Source organism: Neovison vison, chromosome 11 (genome assembly GCF_020171115.1).
Source record: "Neovison vison isolate M4711 chromosome 11, ASM_NN_V1, whole genome shotgun sequence".
NCBI lineage: Eukaryota > Metazoa > Chordata > Mammalia > Carnivora > Mustelidae > Neogale > Neogale vison.
In genome coordinates this window covers 175835555-175856531 of record NC_058101.1, presented here as the reverse complement: position 1 = coordinate 175856531, position 20977 = coordinate 175835555, and the positions used below count along the sequence as shown (strand labels likewise).

The following is a 20977-nucleotide window of genomic DNA, read 5'->3' as shown; positions in this document are numbered from 1 at the left end:
TAGCTATAGCACCCATTTATTCAAGTAAACACTAAGTTAAACTGTTCTGAAGGTATTTTGTAGAGGTAGTTAATATCTATAATTAGTTGGCTTTAAGTAATAGAGATCAGATGTGATAACTTGGGTGGGCCTCCTCTAATCGTTGAAAGGACTTAAGAGCAAAAACCTAAATTTCACTAAAAAAGAAGAAATTTTGCCTATGAACTGCAACATTAGATCCTGTAAGAGTTTCCAGTTTGCTGGATTTCCCTCCAGATTTCCAGGTTTCACACTTCCTAGCCCCCACAATCATGTAAGTCCATTTCTTGATATCTGTTTATCTATCTGTAAATCTACATTACTACCTATCTGTCTATCTACCTATCATCATTATAATCATCTATCTATCCTCCATCTCTGTCCATCTAAAATATCTCCTTATTGGGCCTGTTTCTCTGGAGAACTCTAACAATAGTACAATCTCTAGTACTGTTTGGACTATGCTACTTAGTATTCATATAGGTATGACAGATATTTGTATTAGTGTTTGCTAATATAATATATATTTGTTATTTTATTTATTAGACTTTTTGTAGTCTTATATTTCCAATTTTATATTTCAAACAGCATATAACTATGCTTTCAAAAGTGCAGTCTGATAATCTTTGTAATTTTAGATGAGAAGGCTTGGCTCATTTATATAAAATATAATTACTGATATATATGATTTTAAATCCAATGTTAAATTATTTGTTTTCTTTTTTAAATTTTATTTATTTATTTATTTATTTAGCCATTCATTCATTCATTTATTTGTTTGTTTTGAGAGAGAGAGTGAGTGAGTGAGCAGGGGGAGGCTCAGAAGGAGGGAAAGAATGAGGGAAAGAATACAAAGCAGACTCTTCATTAAGCATGGAGTTCAATGTTGGGCTTGATCTCATGATGCTGAGATCATGATCTGAGCAGAAATCAAGCATTAGATTCTTAACTGTCTGAGCCACCCAGGATCCCCAGCATCTTTTTTTTTTTAAATGTTGATGTTTATTGATTAAGATTTACTTATTAATCATTTTTTCCATCTATTGGCTTGTTGGTTTTCATTATTACATTATTTATCTGTTGTAACCCTAGGGATTAAGACAAATGTATGCAAGTTTTCAAAACCTTTATAAATTAGTTCTTATCAGGAAATGCAAGGAATTTAATTATGTTTCTATCCCTCCTCATATTTATACTGTTGTTGATGTATATTTTTAATTCAATCCATCTATCTGAATAATAATTTATCATTTTTTGTTATGCCTGAAATTAGTTTTCCTTTGTAAAAATAAACACACAAACAGAAAACCTTAATTTTTCCTTGATTGTGGGTTAGCTGGTAATACATTCTAATCTTTTGTTTGTTTAACTGAAAATATTTTTATTTGATTTACATTCTTGAGTATTATTTTTTGTGAATATATAATTATGATTTGATTTTTTTCTCAGCATGCTTTTAAGATATTATTCCATTGTCTTCAGGTCCCAATTGTTCTTTGAGAATTTAACTGCCAGGCTTTTAGCTTCTTTGAAGATAACTTGTTATATTTTTTTCTAATTTTAGAATTCAAAGATTTTGGGGCTGCCTGGGTGGCTCAGTTGGTTGAGCATCCATCTTCAGGTCAGGTCATGATCTCGGAGTCCTGGGATGCAGCCCAGCATCTGGCTCCTTGCTCACTAGAAAGTCATCTTCTCCCTCTCCCTTTGCCCCTCCTTCTGGATCATGCTCTCCCTCTCAAATAAATAAATAAATACAATCTTAATGAAAAATAAAATAAAATTTAAAGACTTTTATCTTTTTTTTCCTCTTTTACTATTATGTCTATAGGTTTCGTTTCATTTAGCCCTTTTAAATAGTGTTTGTCTATTTGTGACTTAGAGTCTTTTATCATGTTTAAAATTTTCTCAGACTTATTGCTTCTCTCTACCTTCTATCTTTTCTTCCTTCGAGACTGAGATTGCATCTATGCAAGATTTCCTCACTTTACCCTCTCTCTATGTTCTTCATTCTATTTCTCTCTCTCTTTTCCATCTCTTTTTTTTTCCTCTTCAGGCTTTAATCCATATTTTCTTCTGCTATAGCTGCAAATTCATTAATTCTCTTATCAGTGATGTCAATTCCAGAATACTCATTTGGTTTTCACATTTTCTGAAAAATTTCCCAATCTTGTCTCTTATTTTTTTAATATATTAAACAAATTACTTTTAAAGTCTGTTTCCCTTTTCTTTTATCTAATTCCCTATGGGTCTCTTCTATAATTTGTTGTTTCCATGATACTACACGGTGTGCCTGATTATTTATCTAATAACTGCCAGATCTCTATAAAAGTGACAGAAATACTTAGGGGTACTTCTTTCAAGGGAGTATTTAATTTTATTTTGTTCAGGCAACTAGAGGCACAGGAAATCCTGAGCTACCTTAATTTCTTCTTAGGGTTATCATGAGGATTTCCTCATAAGATAATAAATGCATTAAAAAATCTTAAAATTCCTGACACATATAAGTATTCAGAAAATTTTTAATATTATTAATGTAAACAAAAAACAGTAGAAAACATAAAAGCTAAACATTAATGGTGAATGTCAGTGGATATCAGTATTTCAGTGATTTTCTTCATTCTTCTTGTATGCTTTTGATCACTTTATTTTTTAACTGAAAAATCCTTTATTTAAAACAAAGCTACTCTCTACGTAAACTAGCATAACTTAATGGCAAAGAGACACTTGAATTATCATATGTGATCCCATGTTATCATGGAAAATATTTGTGTTTATCATGGTCCTGGATAAAAGTCCATTTGTAGGTCTCCTCACAATAGTTCTGATATTGTGCCCTATGAAACAAGATAACAGAATTTCCAGATGGAGATGTTTACCAGGCAATTGGAATATAGTTTATAGCTGTGGAGATAAGTCAGGCAGTACAATTATTATCATCAAAACGGGTGATATATACAAGATAGATTTATATCTGTCAGAGCTGGGAGGCTGTAGAGCAAAATGCTGAGTTTCAACTTTCAGGAGCCTTCTCTCACAATGAGCTGGCCACAGGTAAAAAGTGAAAGAAAAAGATAAAGAATCTATAGATAATAGTAAGATCAAGATGTTTTTCCAAAGGGTTGCCTGGGTCAGGCATCTAACTCTTGATCTCCACCCAAGTCTTGACCGCAAGGTTGTAAGTTAAAAAACAAATAAATAAATAAATAATGTTTTTTGGACACCACGTGAAAAGGGATTTTCTTTTTTTCTTTTTTTTTTAAGATTTTATTTATTTATTTGACAGAGATCACAAGTAGGCAGAGAGGCATGCAGAGAGGAAGAGAGGAGGAAACAGGCTCCCTGCTGAGTAGAGAGCCCCGATGCGGGCCTCGATCCCAGGACCCCGAGATCATTACCTGAGCTGAAGGCAGAGACTTTAACCCACTGAGCCATTCAGGTGCCCCTGAAAAGAGATTTTCAATGAGATGTGATTATTGCTGAAGAAAAAATAAGACAAATGAGGACTGAGGATCAATTGAGAATGTAGTTTCAGAAATATGAAAAGGGTAAAAGTGTGTAAATAGAGATAAATAGGTAAAGAATGAAGCAGGATACTAAAGTATTATTGTTTCTGCAGTCAAAGGTAGGATGGATTTTTTTAAAAGATAGATTTATTATTCATTATTTATTTAATTATTTTAGAGAGCGGGTGTACAAGCATACATGAGAAGGGGAAGGGGTACAGGAAGAAGATTCAGCACAGGGCTTGAAGTGAGTATCAATCTCATGACCATGAGATCATGACCTAAGTCAAGTCAAGAGCTGGATGCTTAACCTACTGAGCAACCCAACCACCCCCCCAAAAAGTAGGACAAATTTAATGAAGTAGTTGGATAATCAGAGTCAAGAAAAGTTTTTATCAAGCTATGCTTCTTAAAAAAATTCAGTCTTTTTCAAGACAAAATTATCTGAAACTCCATTCCTTGTATCTTTTTTTGACTCACCCATGAAAAAAAATTCAGGTACAAAAAGTGAAAAACCATAGGACTAACACATTCTCTAATTCTTAAAAGTTTTTTGGAATTTTTGGCTTTCATATAGACATGATAGCCCAACATGACACATTTTTTGTTTCTTTTGCCTTGGGCCTGTTTTCAGGAACATCAGCCTTATGAATCATTCATTTTCAAGAAGCTTAGCCAAGTGTTCTCTTTGCTGTATAATTTTGGTTTCAATTTCTCTTACTTTTATTATCAGGAGACCATATTCTTATAAAACTATGATGTAGAGGAAACCCATGATGTAAGAGGAAAGAACAGTGTGAGAGATATTCTAGAATGCAAAGTCATGCACCATCAAAAATTACTTCAAGTACTGATAAGCTGGATTACAAAACTGCATTTTTATAATGTACTGAACACTAATTTCTCCTTTTGATCATCAAAAAGAACGATATGGTTTCTGCTTTTGCTTCAGCTTCATTAATAAGATCGAACAACACCTGTAAGGGACCACAGAACTGCCTGCACCTCAAAAACTTTTACCAAATGCAGTTTTAACTTACAGTTTGAAAGAGACATTTTCCGAGCATTTCATCCTTTATTTAAACTTCTAACACATCACAAGCTCTCTAAATGTGAAAGACCGTTGCCTCATCATCAGTCCTGAGCAGTTAAATATAGTAGAGATGCAGAAAAATCTTCCTAAAAAGGACTTTTAAGGAATAGGAAGAAGAAAGAATTGTATCATTGTGAGCACAGATAAAAGACTGGGTAAGAAAATGGGGGTGTAGGGGTACTATCTTAATTCCTCATGTGTTTCCATTTTTTGCTAGTTTGGAGTCATCAGTTGGTTCAGTGTACCACAGATTGCCTTTTAGGGCTGCAAAATAAGGCACTAAAATGTTCAAAGAACCCTGGAGACTTTAAGGAAAAACCAATGACAGTGCTGACTAAGTGATGGTTTAGGACTTTGGCCTAGGTCAAATTTGTTATCTTAATTCAAAGATTTAAATGGTCCCATAAAAAATGTTTTTTTTCTGCTTACCTATTTACATGGGTTTGATTATTTCAGTTTCCTTCTGACTTCCCTGATGGCAGTAAACAGATGACGTTCTCATTAATAAACACTTCATAAGAAAAGAAGCTTTCAGTTTCTTCATGTGATGAATAGAGATGCTTTTGTGGTTTTATTGTTTATCAAATTACAAAGAAAGAAAATGAAACTATTCCAAAAGTGGAAGTAATTTTTTACTGCCTACGTGTTAAGTTTGTGGTCATTGGCTATGGCCACCTTTATAATAAATAGATGCTCTGAAACCCCATCAAACTGAGAAGGACCAAAGGAGAAGACCGCAAAGATGGCACACAATGAAACAGTTTTTATGGGAAGTTCTCAGGAAATTTTTGAAAAATACCATATAGATGAAGAGCTGGGCTTCGCTCTGCCAAAACCACTGGTAAGATGGGGGTACTGAGATATGGGCAAAAACGTTTTATTATCATTGCTAACCTGGACAAGTCTACTTCTATTGAACAAATGTGGTTCAGTAATTTTTACTAAACAATTGGATAAAGCAGTGCCAAAGTTAGAGGCAGATTTTAATAAACTGTTCATACTTAACTTAAAATTTTCTGCCTAGAAATTTAGATGCAGTTTTTAGTTACCTTACACAGATAAGGAAAGTGATGTGATAAGGAAACTATCAAAGTTTTTTGTTTTAATACAACTGCATTTTTGGGGGGCATTTTGAAAAAGCCAAAATAATAAATGATCCATGAGTCAAAGGAACCCTCTTTCTTGGGTGATATATCATAAACTGAATGAAGTATGTGTGCCTGCTTTGATTAGGTTTTTGAGATGATCTATCAAGCAACTTTGTGTTGTATTAATAGTGCTTGTTGTTACTAAGCGTAAGATTCAAGTGAGTCTAAATTACCTTTAAATTACCTTTAAAAAGAGGTAATTTAAGCTTTGCTTAAAAATAGTAAAAATAGTAAGACATGTAAACGTTTGCCTTTAAAACTACATTTTTCTAAGTCATATTCCAAAGAATGCCATGAAAACCATCTTATTATCTATTTCAATTATCAAATGTTTATATAGCATCTTTAAGCAATTTATAAATATTTTTACTTCATCTTTACAAACATGCTAAAAGGTATCCTAAATTTTCCTGATGAGAAATTTAAGTCATGAAGAATTTAGGTAATTACCCAAACTCATACAGCTAACAATGGCAGAGATGGAATGTGAACTTGACTCATCTGGCTCCAGAGTTAATGATCTTAAAATTATTATAATATGCTGCTTCTCTTAAGAGAAGAAGATATCATAAAGCATTACTTTCTCCCTACCCCACTCCTGAGTTTAATAAGGCTCATGAGATTTCAAACGATTTCTAAGAACCAGTTGCATGTTGTGACAAGTCTATGTACAAATATGTATCTATTTATTGTGGCTCAGACTCTGTATTCTAGAGGACATCTTTTACCTTAGAGAGAGAGAGAGAGAGAGAATGAGCGAGGGATGGGCAGAGGGAGAGAGAATCTCAAGCAGACTCCCTGCTGAGTGCAGAGCCTGATACAGGGTTCAATCTCACTAAGCTGAGATAATGACCTGAGCTAAAACCAAGGGTCGGACACTCAACTGATTGTGACATCCAAGTTCCCCTATAGGGCATCTTTAAATGCAGCAAATACATTTTTAGTAGAGATCCAATTTGACTGTACTTAGAAATAACATCCTGTAAATACCTTGTATAAATAAAGGCAAATCTAAAGCAAATTCTTCCTCCCAATCTTATTCTTCTCTTCAAATTATTAATTTAATTTAAATTATTACTGATAAAAGCACCTAGTTTGCCTTATATTTGCAAATCAGTTAATACTCAGACTTGCTACTGTTTCATTCAAGAACACCAAAGTGAGAGAATAAGATGATTTTGAACATGTACAGTGGTACAAGAACAAAAATCTTTTTTCAGGAACTGTGAAACCTCATATCACTTTTCCCCCACAGTAAGTTCTCTTAAAATTAAGACAGTTGGGGTGCCTGGGTGGCTCAGTGGGTTAAAGCCTCTGCCTTTGGCTCAGGTCATGATCCCAGGGTCCTGGGATCAAGCCCTGCACTGGGCTCTCTGCTCAGCAGGGAGCCTGCTTCCCCTCTCTCTTTGCCTGCTTCTCTGTCTACTTGTGATCTCTGTCTGTCAAATAAATAAATAAAATCTTTAAAAAAAAGACAATTATGACAGTTATGGAGACCTCTAGAACAGATTCCCAGGGGTAAAGCAAAACCCCCAAACCAAAGCAAAACAAAACCCTTCCTGAACTGTTTAAAAAATAATGTTGTGGGGTGCCTGGGTGGCTCAGTGGGTTAAAGACTCTGTCTTTGGCTCAGGTCATGATCCCAGAGTCCTGGGATCAAGCCCCACTTTGGGCTCTCTGCTCAGCGGGGAACCTCTTTCCCTTCCTCTCTCTCTGCCTACTTGTGATCTCTGTCTGTCAAATAAATAAATAAAATCTTTAAAAAAAATAATGTTGCTACTTAAAATCTTAGGAAGTTAGATCATGTCCCGAAACAAGAAAAATAAATTAGGAGCTATTTTTATTTCTTCACTGAAGATACTTCCTTGAAATTATAAACTCAAAAATGTCCATTTCACCTCATATAATCTATTAGCTTTCTATTCCAAAGGAAAATTATGTGTCTTCTAATTCTACATAAATACAAAATACATTATATAATCTAGCAGTAGTTGAATGACCCGCTGCGTTATTTTTCACTGATTTATATTATCCCATTTAAGCACCCTCTGAACCAGAAGTGTGTGTGTGTGTGTGTATACACTTCTTATATATCTTTAAATATATATATAGTTAAAGATTTTATTTATTTATTTATTTGAGAGAGAGAGGGAGAGAGAGAGCACAAACAGAGGGAGCAGTAGGCAGGGAGAAAAGCAGGTTCCTCACTGAGCAAGGAGCCCAATGTGGGACTCGATCTCAGAACCCTAGGATCGTGACCTGAGCTGCAGGTGCTTAACTTATGAACCACCCAGGCATCCCTGAACCAGAAGTTATTATTGATTGAATTTCACGTCTGTTGATAGTTCTGTCAAACAGGAGGCTAATCATGATATATAACCAAAAAAAGAAAAAAGAAAAAAAAATCCATTCTTTGGGGAAAATAGTAACAACCAAAAATTCAGTTATGTTAGATGGTAGAAGACAAAACAAAACAAAACAAAAGATATGTGTATTACTAAAAACACTAGATGATAGCATTTTTTGTGGATAAGGAGAAAAGTTCAGAGAAACAAGAAAGGTGACTATCTAGTGCTTGGATCTTTCATTGTTAAAAATCTGCCCTGACAGAGACAAAGACTGTTCAGTTACCTGCAGCCCGTGAAAATGTTTGAATTTTATGTTACATTTGCCTTTTTGTTTTATAGCTTACTTATAATATTAACTTTGTTTTGTAGCTTAAAACTTCATCTACATTGGTTTGAGTTAATCTAATGTTGCTATGTCTCCATAGTTCAGAATTGATGACCTCAAGGACATGTCTGGAAACAGCTTAATGAAGGAGGAATAGGAAAGAGCATATAGGAAGTTGTGCAGAGATCTGAATCTCATTTCAGGGTGTTGTCTAGGTCTTTGTTACATGTTTTCCTTTGAGATGAAAGTACAAATGTAATAAGAGCCAAGGAGAAACTTTTGTTTGGCTTTTATTTGCACTTACTGGTTGAAATATAAGCCTATAGTACCAAAGCATACAATCAATATGGAAATATATACAGCATTTCCTACATGTCCAGTATTGTCCCAGGTTCTGTGAGAAATAGAAAATTAAAAGCATGATAAAATCCTTGCCCTCAGATAGTGGGATTTTAAGATTTTTTTTTTTATTTATTCGACAGAGAGAGATCACAAGTAGGCAGAGAGGCAGGCAGAGAGAGAGGAGGAAGCAGGCTCCCTGCTGAGCAGAGAGCCCGATGCGGGGCTCGATCCCAGGACCCTGGGATCATGACCTGAGCCGAAGGCAGCGGCTTAACCCACTGAGCCACCCAGGTGCCCCAGATAGTGGGATTTTAAAAGAGCATTGATTTTTCAAAGCTGGAAACACTTATATATTCAATGACAATAAACTACATATTGGAAACAACTTCATAAACTGAGCTTTGTTTTCCTTATTTATGAAATGGAGATAACAATAAACATTTTTGGTCATTATAACATTTAAATATTTATTGAGCAAAATGTCTAGTCTATTGGTGACATCTAAAAAAAAATCTCATTTTTCTTCCATTCAAAAAAATTTTTAATTTAGCCAGGAAGAAAAAATAAATAGCAGATAACAATAAATTACTTAATCGTGTAAAGGTATAACACATAGGATGCATAATTGGGGCTATAAGGGTAGACAGGAATAATCAGGATGATTTCAGTGGCGCTTTGGAGATGAACTGTGAAAAAGAGGCAGGTGAAAGCACTTGAGAAGAGAAAAAGAAGGTTGTGAGCTCTGGGTGTACAGGTGGCCATGCAGGGACTGGAATTACTGGACCGGGAAGTGTGTGACAGTACAGCATTGCACAGAACAGATCTAGAGGCGAGAGAGACTATCAGTCAGAAGCAAAACTATTTTATAAAAACTCTTGATACTACATAAAAGTCCCCTTTCTTTTTTTTCAAGGAGGAGCTACCTCCACCTTATGATGAATGGATTTCCATCGCTAAGAATCTACCGGAACTGATTGAAAAAAATAAACTACGGGAAAGAGTTGACCAGGTCTGGAAAAGCATTACATTACATTATATTACGTTACTCCTATGATAGCTTCTTAACATTTTTAACCTGGCTTTGAAGCTGTGCTATCCCCCATATCGATTTGAATCAACCTCTCTTTTATTTTCAGTTACAAATTCACAGTATTGATGGCCTCAAAGATCACAAGTCGCAGCGCCTTGCACATCTGACCCTGGGGTATATCACCATGGCATATGTGTGGAATCAAGGTGATAAAGATGTTCGAGAGGTTTGGAGATTTTTTTGATATTTCTTATGGTACATGACAATTGACATCCAACTTAATGTAAAAGCATTCTGAAAGTATTATAACTAGATTTTGTGATGCTTGGATAACAGGAAAAAAATAAAAAGGAAAACAATCATTCACTGATTGAATATCCAACTGCTATCATTATTGGATTTTTAATCTCTTACTTATGTAACACACTTGCTCTATCCTGTGTATATAGGTGTATGTTCTGTATCTTTCTCTGAAAGTATACTGTAAGCATTTCTTAGTTACTACACAGTCCTTCTAATCATCATTCGAAATCACTTTATAGTTTTTTAATGAGTTCCTGAACTTCATTTATTCTGTACTTATTTTTAATATTTTACCATTGTAAATGACACCATAATCAATATATTTGAATATGAAATGTTTTTTCTATTAATGAGTTTTGGGAGATGTGAACATATTATGGCTTTTCTTAATATTAAAGTGCTATCTTACATCCATCAACATGGAAGAATATATGGGTTTCACTCTACTCCCATGAACAATAGATAACTTTAGATTTAAAATATCATCTTGTATTTTATCTGACAATTCTAATGTCATAAAATCAGTGCAGATTGTAATACTGACTCTTTAAACCACAAAGAGATAAAATAGATTCCAGAAGCACCTTCTGCCATTTAGGGAATATTTTTTTCCCTGCTTGACAAAAGTAATTGGAATGTTATCTTGTTTGTCTTTCCACATGCTGTTTAAATATACAACAACACATATTGTCCACCTATGTGATATGTCATCCCCTGATATCTAAACAAAAGGAAAAAGCTTCTCTGCATAATCATGGGATCATCTTATATTTCTTTATAATCATTAAACTATCATGTCTAAATTTTTGATACAAAGGTATTAGATAGCCTGACAACTTAAGCACCTAGCCTCACTAGACTTGCTAAAATCTGAGTCTCGCTAAATGTGTAAGCATTATATAGAAAGATCATCAATAATAAAGGCAGCCTGTGCTAGATGCTGAAGCACGAGAGCCCAGAATAGCTAGAGTAGTTGGTATAATAATGAAATTGGGAAGGAAGAAGCGGGACCTGAACTACTTCTTGAAAGATTGGTAGAGCTTACCCAAAGAGGAGAGGAACAGAAAAGAGAAAGAAAGGACCAGCAAAAAATATGGAGACCAGAATGTACATGAATTAATCAAAAGACAATAAATTTATGAGAGTGAAGTCAGAATTATAAAATAAAACATGAAAATATATTTTCAATTTATCTAGTTTTTATATACTACATTATTCCAAAAAGGATTTTAAAAGCCAGCAACAAATATATTTAAGTGAGAAAATTGTAGAAAAGTAAAGTAAATGGATAAAAAATAAGATACATCAATATAAGGCACAATTTTCTTTACAATGGGCTAGAAACTAGCATCTGAGTTTCTTAGTAACTGCATGTCTCTAATAGATTAAGATGTGTTTGAGCATTTCTTTTTCCTAAGTCATTCCAAATTAACTTTTTAATTAAGCAAGTTTCCTTTTGTTTCCCTTTGATCTTTTCTTTAATTCAGAAAGAGCAAAAAATTTCCTTTTGAAACAAGTAAATCAGTTGCAAACCAAAATATTTCAATTCCCAGAGGCACAAGCTCTGTACCGGGAAGCACACATCCAAGTGTCACTTTGATAGCCAATGTTTTTCCTTCTAACATTTTGTTCTTTGTTAAACCATCATCTCCAGGTCTATTAAGTTAATATAAAGCCACTTAGGTTATAGCTCCCATGAGTTTTGCAGAACTATGGAGAGGACCTCATCATCATACCGCCTCTACCATTGCAATCTCCAGATGAGCTACACATCCCTGTCCTTTGCCTGGTTGGATACACATATTCCAACCATCAGCTGCTGATGACAAGTGTGACCTTAATTATTATATAGGACCATCTTAGTTATAAACCAAATGATAGTTAGATGAGGAAGTCAGGGAGATAAAGAATAAAAGGTCAGCATTATGATTAATAGGGCAGTTAGAAAATATGGCTTGCATGTGTGGTAAAAATGGGCCTGCTAGAAAAGCATATACCCATCAGGATTGCCCATGGGGGCCTTTTAGAGTGTGGCCAAGCACAGAGCAGATCCAGAGTAATGGGGTCAGGAAAAAAGAGTTGAAAAGAGTTGAAAACAAAGTCTGCTGAGCAGCAGTCCCACTCCCACAGTCAATGGTCAGATAAGCCTCTATACCTCCTCTGAGGAAGGGTGAGTGAAAGAGCCCAGTGTCAGTCCAGTTGGTGTACTCTGCATGGAAACAGAAAAGAAGGCTAAAGGAGATTCCTTCGGCTGACACAAGCAAGTCTTCAAGGATGAGCCCCAATGTTACTCTCAAAAATCATCCAGGAGAGAGTTTCTGTTAGCGCTGTGCTCAAGGGCAGCCAACCACTTGTCCTTTTACGATGTATAATATCCCAAAGTCTTAATTACAAGTGATTTTAAGTTTCTTGAAGACAATTGACTTTATTCTTATATTGCCTGTACATAAAGAGCTCCTCACATAGAGAAGCCATCTAACAAATATTTATGGGATGGATACATGAGTAAATAAATGACTACAAGTAACTCCAGGCCATTAGAAAGTCAAGGATGCATCCTTGTTCCTTGTACCCTCTACGTCCTTTTGCTCTGACTAGATTATGTACACAACCCACATCTAAAACATAAACATATAATGATTACTGGGACTAAGTTATGAAACGAGGGAGAGAAAATTATGATTGTTTGGTTTCAGAGTGCTGTGATGAACAGCTCATGTTTTGGCACTCATAGAGTAGTTGGAATGGTAGCAGGAAGCAGAAGAAAATGTAAGACACTTCGAAGGTTAATACTAAATTTTGTGTTTTCATTAGGTCCTGCCAAAGAATATTGCTGTTCCTTACTGTGAACTCTCTGAGAAGCTCGGTCTGCCTCCTATTCTGGTTTATGCAGACTGTGTCTTGGCCAACTGGAAGAAAAAGGATCCCAATGGGTATGTGAATTGTGATTATGATAGGAACTAAAGAAGCGCATGCTATTTTCATCAATAGGGCACTAGCCATTGGTTTAATTTTCGGCAGCACAGCTTTCTTCTCTGTTTTGGGGGTATGATTACTTTTGCTGGCATATAACTAAAAATATATAAGAGAAAGTTGTGTAATTAACATAGAGTGAAATGCACCATCCTAACTGTTCAGTTTGTTGATTTTGCCTGTTCTATATACAGGGTTAGCTCTAAGCAAGATACAGAATATCACCTCTGTGGCTCTTTCCATTCAGTTTTCTCCTCTACATCCATTCTGATTTGTCATATTAAAAATTAATTTTTTCTGCTATTGGATTTCATATTAATGAGATTATAGAGTATGTACTCTTTTTGTGTCTGGCTCTCCTTAATTAACACGTTTTGGAGATCCTACAAATTTGTTTTTTAACTATTCAGTTAAGTTAAGAGTTGACACATTTTCAGCAGTAGAGATGGCAATGCCTGGGCCTTCAGTGCCATCTGCTGAGGTTCTAGGCCCCTCCTCTCCTTTAAGCAATGCGATCTGTTACTATAAAGGGACCTGAGACTTCTGGTGTCCCAGGACTCTGGGTGTGTATCTGCAGAGGAGTACTGTAGACAGCAAAGTGTAAACCAAAAGGATTTGATCTAAAAAAGAATAGAAAGGTATCAGAGAAGGAGACAAACCAGGAGAGACTCTTAACTATAGGAAACAAACTGACGGTTGCTGGAGGGGAGGAGTGTGAGGGGATGGGGTAACTGGGTGATGGACATTAAGGAGGGCACATGATATAAGGAGCACTGGGTGTTATATGCAACTGATGAACTGCTGAATTCTACATCTGAAACTAATGATGTACTATATGTTGGCTAATTGGATTTAAATTTTTAAAAAAGTTTATTAGTAGCAACTGGTTTTGACTGACCATGTGTGTTCCTTGAATATTTATTTTTTTACTTACAAAGTCCCAAGTGTTTGTAATGCATAGTTGATATTTTTAAAAACCACACATGAATATATTTTTCTCTTTTATTTATATCTTACCTTTGATAATTCAGTAATATTAAATTGAATAAGAATAACTCAAAGCTATTTTATTTTTAAATTGATTTTCTCTTTCTCTTCTAATTGATCCATTGCTTCATGGCTGTTTTCACAAGGCCCATGACTTATGAGTAAGTATTTGCTTCTTACTTTATTATAAGAATTGTTATTCAAAGTGAGTATAGGTTTATCAATATCCTCTAAATGTACTTTTTAAAAGACCAATTGAATTCAGGCAAAAAATAACTTGAGTAATTGTTTAAAGAGCAAATAATCCCAATCCTTAACTAGTTCTATGACTGTGATAGGACTCTGTCTGCTTGATATAGCTATAGATATATACAAAAATAGCACATGCATATATAAAAATGCAATTAATATGCATAAATGCAAAATGCATATACATCTGTGTGTCTTTGACTTAATGACCATAATGCCCAGATACATAAACCTGTTCTTTTTGACCCAATCCTTACCATTTTGAGTTTATGTATCGAGCAGAGGCTAGGAGTTAAGGATACAAAGGTAAATAACCTAGGAATAATCCTGCCCTAGTGAAGAAAGCAGATATAGGAAAATTATGTAAATTTCTTTGTGATTAAGAGGAGAGTAAGAGGATAAAGTACTGGGAACTCCAACTAAATGAAAGGGATGAATAAGGAATCCCTGTAGCGAGTTATTCAAGCTGAGTTCCGAAGAGCAAGTAGGAAGGAATTAGCTAGAAGGAAAAGATGAGTGTCCATAGTGGAGGAAACAGCAAGAGTGAGGGCCTCAAAGCGATGAAAATTGTGTTGCATTATCAGAACTGAAGGAAGGCTAATGTCACTGATAAGTAGTGACTGATGGACGTAGTAGAAAAGGGATGGAGAAGTAAACAAAGCAGAAAGATTATATAGGACTTTTGGCTATGATGAGGGGTTTAATCTTAAAATCAATGGGAATCTATGGGAGGTTTTTAAATGAGAAGATGATATCATCAGTCTCCTTTTAAAGATGAGAACAAGGAGGCAGAAACATGTCACGCAGCAAGTTAAGTTGCAGAAATGGACTGGCTTCAGAGTCTGTGAATTTAACCACCATGAATGTATAGATCTACAGATATTGAGACCTTGTTTGCTCTAGTGCAAAACTACAATAAAAGAGAAAATGGCGAGGGGGCACCTGGGTGGCTCAGATGGTTACATGTTTGACTCTTGGTTTCAGTTAAAGTCTTGATCTTATGGGTTCTGGGATCTAGCCCCACATAGGGCTCCACACACAGGGCAGAGCCTGCTTGAGATTTTCTCTTTCCCTCTGCTCCTACCACTGCTCGAGCTGTCTCTTTCTATTTATCTGTCTTTCAAATAAATAAGTCTTTAAAAAAAAAGAAAAGAAAGAAATTAGGGTCTAATCAGTTATTTGCATTTCCCAAATTCATGTAAATCAGGTAAACCACTGAAAAATTGAATCAGGTTCACAGACAAAAATATGGACATAAATATATTTATTTAAAGCCAAAAGACTACTTAAAATTATACCTTACAATTGTCTCCATAAGCATTGAGTATGTATAAACATACAAATACAGTAATATATATGCATGTGAGAAATTAATGAGAGAATAAAAACAGAAATGGTCTTGGTATTTCTAGCCCTAAATTCTAAAATGGAATTTCAAGTCCCAATTTACCCTACTGTTAGATCTTAGACAATGGACCTAACACTCATATTCCCAACAATGTAACATAGATAGTAAAACTTATGCTTAACCTCACAAGATTTTTTTTGAAACTAGAATGGAATAAAAATACTTGAAAACTACAAAGCACTCAAATACACCAGTGTTACTGCTCAATTCTTGACTTCCTTGACTTATTTTCTTAGGAACATGGATGTTCTGTTTTGGTTTCCTGGTGGAGACTGCTGTAAAGGATTTTTCCTGGTTTCACTATTGGTGGAGATAGCAGCTGCTTCTGCAATCAAAGTGAGTCCATCCCTACGAGCAGATTTTTATCTCTATTTGCATAAGCAGAGCAATGACTTAGTAACTGAACTATATTATGCATGAAATATATCTTGATATATGTAATATCATAAATATTATGATTTATAAACATGTAAATCATAACATAAATAAATAAATACTACATTCGATTATTTAATTGGCTGGTAAGTGAACATCTGGTAGAAATATTTTATTTTTGTGTATCACCTAAATAAAAAATGTAAGACCTATTTATTTATTTATTTATTTTAGAGAAAGAGAGAGCACAAGCGGGAAGGGGCAGAGGGATGGAAAGAATCTTAAGCAGGCTCCATGCCCAGCATGGAGCCTGATGGGCTGGATCTCATGACCCTGAGATCATGACTTGAGCTGAAATCCAGATTTGGATGCTTAACCCACTAAGCCACCTAGGCACTCCAAGGCCCATATATTTAGAATTAAGTTTAAAACCTTAATAAGAGAGATTTTTAATGCAGGTTGGCACTGAAACTAGATCACATAGTGACATAAATCTAATGGTTTTGATGATTAGAAATAGAAATGAAACTATATAAAACTATATAGGTTTATCTCTAAGTGATAAATAAATAAAAATAAAACCAAACTTAATTAAATATAAGGAGACTAGTCAAACAATAAAAGGATACTCAGCCCAAAAATGAAGTGGAAATCCTACATTTAATTTAGGGATTAAGAATTAGGAGAATTTTATTCTATGCCAATATTTAATGCTTGTAAACCTTGTATGTTCATCTTTTTTTTTAAAAGGTAATTCCCGATTTATTCAAGGCAGTTACAAACGAGGACCAGAATGCTTTGCAAAAAGCACTGCGTTATATAGCTTCTTCTCTGCAGCAAGCCCGTAAAGAGTTTGAAAAAATTCATAGTAAGTATTGTATACCCGAAAACATGCAAGGCTCACAGTCACGTGATTCTGATTTTCTGAGACTAGAGTTGTTGAGAAAACGGAAGAAAAACACTCTCACTTAGTGAGTGTGTTTTCACTTTATCTCCCTAAATGACTATATTTTCCTGTGGAAGGTTTTATTATGTGCATTTTATGGATAAGGTAATCTAATGGAGAGATAAGATAAGTGGCCCAAGGTTACACAGGTAGTAAATTGTGAAGCCAGGTCTGCTTAACTGTAAATAATGTCATTGCCTCTCACTGAAATCATGGAGAAACCTGCGGAAGGTTCAGGCTGTTCTAAGTTCTGAAGTACTTAGCTTCTGCTTTATAGGAACTCCCCCAAAATTCTGCTTTCTCACAATTTAAGTAAGAAACAACATAGAAAAGCCACTGAGCTCAAAAGTTATTACAAAATTAAGAGCCAAAAACCAGCAATAACTAAAAAAGTATGTAAACAAGGATTTACACACACACACACACACAAATTGTGCCTTGCTGGACAGCCTTAACAATATGTGATTGTGTACCACTGGGCTTTGAGTTACTACTGATTCGTCCTTGGCAGAAAGATTGACCTTTAAATCAGAAAAGTTAGTAATGTTTGGGGAGGGAGACTCAGGGATGGTGTCCATAGAGCCCCTGAGGCTCTTGTTTCTGCTTTTCATTTTGTGTAGTTTTGTTTCCTTATGTAAGTAGTTGATCTGTTCTATCAGTAAGCAGATGAAATAGCTTTAAGGAAACGTTGACAGTTTAATTGCTCTCCGGAAGACGAGTCTTGGGTGGGCCTATGTTCTTTGACCCAAGCTGTGTGTCAGCTGATGGCAGACCCTTTGAGTAGATGTGGGCTGCCCTCGAAAAGGTCAGGTGAATGAGAGCTTGTTCTCAGGGACTTGTTCTGCACAGGCTGACATAATGCCTTTCCTGCAGCCTAAACCAAAACCCATTATCAGTTGTTTACAATATCTTGATCTCCTCTGAAAATTCTGATAACTGCTTAACTAAACACACCTCATCTTTTTTACAGAATATGTGGATCCGAACACATTTTACAATGTTCTTCGCATATACTTGTCTGGGTAGGTAATCTTATGCTTGAATTTGTTTTAAACAATTCACATAAAGTACACATCAAATTCCCACTGATAGTCCCCATTATCCATTGGGTTTAGGAAATAATTCCTATCGTAAAATACATGTTATAGAGAAAGAATAGACTGTCTCTCTGTTATTCCTTGACCAAGCATGCACTGGAGTATGAACAGGAAAGGTAATCATTTAGAAACAAACAAACAAAAAAAGAATGACCTTTGCTAGTGCAAAGGTAAAATTCCATTTTTAGACTACTTTTGCCAAATTTGCTCAGACCATGTTATTTGTTATTTGTCTTTCTCAAACATGAACATGACTGGAAGGGGAATGTGGAAGAAGAATAATGAAGTTGATCTTACGTCACTTTCCATTCATCCTCTAGTATAAGATTTTATACCAGAAAATTTGGCAATTATCCAAATAGTGATTATTTTTTTCCTTCCTGGCCTAGGTGGAAAAACAGCTCCAAACTGCCAAAGGGTCTGAAGTATGAAGGTTTCTCGGACACTCCAAGGGAGTATGCAGGGGGCAGTGCTGCCCAAAGCAGCATCTTTCAGTGCTTTGATGTTCTGCTGGGCATCCAGCAACAATCTGGTGAAGGTGAGTGGACAATGACAAATAATAATCATCTCACATACAATAGTGTTCTGATGTCTAAAAAATCAGCATCTCGTCTGACCTTATCTGATACTTGTAGAAGAATTTGTAAGGCAAGACCATATTGTCATCATCCCATTCCACAGACAGCCAAGCAGGAACTTCTAAGTTTCTTCAGAGGATAAGTGATAGGCTCCTTATTAACCAGCTAGAAAGTAGTGAAGCCAGAACCAAAAACCAAGTTCATCACCCTCTCAATCTTGAGATTTGGGCATGTATATCAGGTCCGAATGGTGAAGCCCCTAGCACGTGTTCTGGAAATGTACGAGATGAGTTTAAGAAAGGGAAAGTCCCCTGCAAATGGGATGGGACTGAAGTTGGGGAGGTGGAGACCTCAGTGATAAGGGGAGGCTTGGCAGTGCTCTTGGCCGGCTTACTGTCCCATTCACTCAAATTTTAAAGATGAACCAAAGGTGAAAGATGAACCACATTCATTATATTCCTTCTAGGGGTTTAGAGCAGGCAGAAGAAGCTCCAGTAAGAACTTTTGTACTTTTCTCTCTTTTCCTAAACTTCTACGTAATTGTCAAAGGGAAAGATATTGACATAAGTGAAAATATGCTTTTTTCTCTTAGTTAATTCATTTATGTAAAAATTGTCCCTTAAACTCTCTTGGACTCAGTGTCATGATCTGTCAGGTATAGATTAAATATACCCTATATATATCATCAGTTTTTTAGAAGGATCAGATACAATAGGGAAGTGAGAAAGGGCACACAAAAAACTTTATTATGAAAGGATGAGTTCAGCTCATGTGGTTTTCAGCATTAAGTATATATTACAATAATTATCATTACTAATAGCAAGACCAATAGCATTAATAGGATAGTTGTAAACTCAAGCTGCAATGGTGATGTGTGATCTCCTACCCACTCTTCTCACATGCATTGGGGGAACACTTTGGCTTCTCTTCTACCTAATCTCTCTCTTGTTCTTTCAGAATCTGCTGCCAGATTCCTCCAGGAAATGCGAAAATATATGCCACCAACTCACCGGAAATTTCTTCTCTCATTAGAGTCAGGCCCCTCAGTCCGTGAATTTGTTCTTTCAAAAGGTGATACTGAGCTGCGGGCAGATTACAATGAGTGTGTGAAAGCTATGGTTTCCCTGAGAAACTATCACCTAGAAATAGTACGTAAGTACATTGTGGATCCTTCATGCCAGCAAGCCAATAAAGGAACTGGAGGCACTGACCTCATGACTTTCCTGAAGAGTGTGAGAGATACTACTAAGAGCTTCAAGCTTGAGAAATAATTACTGGAACTCAAACAACGGCACATTTTGCCAAGACAAAGATGTGTGTGTGTGTGTGTGTGTGTGTGTGTGTATGTGATTTCTTATTATACCAGACCCGTGAATTGATAATATACAACTCTTTAATAGTACTTGTAAAAATTTTCAAAATGATTTTCCAGTATCTGTGCCTTCATTGTATGAATGTAATAAAAATAAATTAGATTAGATTATAATCTATATTATGTGATTAGAATATAATGATGAAATTCAATAAAAATTGATATAATAAAATGTCTAAAAATTATTTAGTCATAACTATAATTAAATACTCCTCCAGATAAGACCTCATCTACACTGTTATCTTTAAAGCATAGCTAATCAATTTCTATACTTTTCCTACAGTAATATCACACTTGTTTATAAATACCTGTGTACTTTTCTATTTTCTTATTACATGTTAAATAAGCTTCATGATATCAGGTATACTGACCCATGCATCCCCCAACCTTAGAAAATGCTTCACAAATATCTGTTGAATAAATATATAAAAGATTGAGTGACCTCATGAGTATATTAATCTGGGCTAACAAGAAGAGGGCACTTTTGAAATATAATTTCTCCTGGGATGTCAGGGTTATTTGACACTCACAGTCTGGCATGAATTTACTTAATAATGGAATCTAAAAATGCTGGAGAAAAGCTTAAAAATTATATAAACCAGATTCATTTTAAAGATGACAAAGTTGAGGTTCAGAGGAGTGAAGTTGCTTACTTAGGGTCACACGGTTACTTATAAATGGGAGGAAAACTTAAGTTTTTGACAGCTCTCATCTTTTTCACTGGACTTGACGTAGACCAGGTTCAAGAGGAAGGGAACTTGGGAAGGAGAAGGGGAGGGAATGATATGACTTGACAGAATCTCATGAAGTAGTAGGATATGATTAGCTGGAGTTTGGGTGTGCTAGTAAAGAAGAAAAGAGGTAAAAGGCACAACAGTTGCC

At 35.3% G+C, this 20977-nt stretch overlaps 1 protein-coding gene across 1 annotated transcript; it reads left to right on the top strand.

Annotated features, from left to right (window-relative positions):
* The first annotated feature begins 5154 nt into the window (after positions 1-5154).
* Positions 5155-20267, top strand: IDO1 (indoleamine 2,3-dioxygenase 1). The gene is made up of 10 exons (XM_044268199.1): positions 5155-5455; positions 9691-9786; positions 9914-10033; positions 12925-13043; positions 14217-14231; positions 15964-16063; positions 16853-16970; positions 18019-18070; positions 18535-18683; positions 19681-20267. Exons 1-10 carry the CDS (start codon positions 5357-5359, stop codon positions 19992-19994), a joined length of 1182 nt encoding a protein of 393 aa, XP_044124134.1. The 5' UTR covers positions 5155-5356; the 3' UTR covers positions 19995-20267.
* The last annotated feature ends 710 nt before the right edge of the window (positions 20268-20977 follow it).

Excerpts from the sequence above, each read along its gene's own strand:
- IDO1 (XM_044268199.1), top strand. The coding sequence starts at position 5,357 with ATGGCACACAATGAAACAGTTTTTATGGGAAGTTCTCAGGAAATTTTT. Across the intron at positions 16,064-16,852 it reads CAGCTGCTTCTGCAATCAAA|GTAATTCCCGATTTATTCAA; the intron begins GTGAGTCCATCC and ends TTTTTTTAAAAG. Across the intron at positions 18,071-18,534 it reads CTTCGCATATACTTGTCTGG|GTGGAAAAACAGCTCCAAAC; the intron begins GTAGGTAATCTT and ends TTCCTGGCCTAG.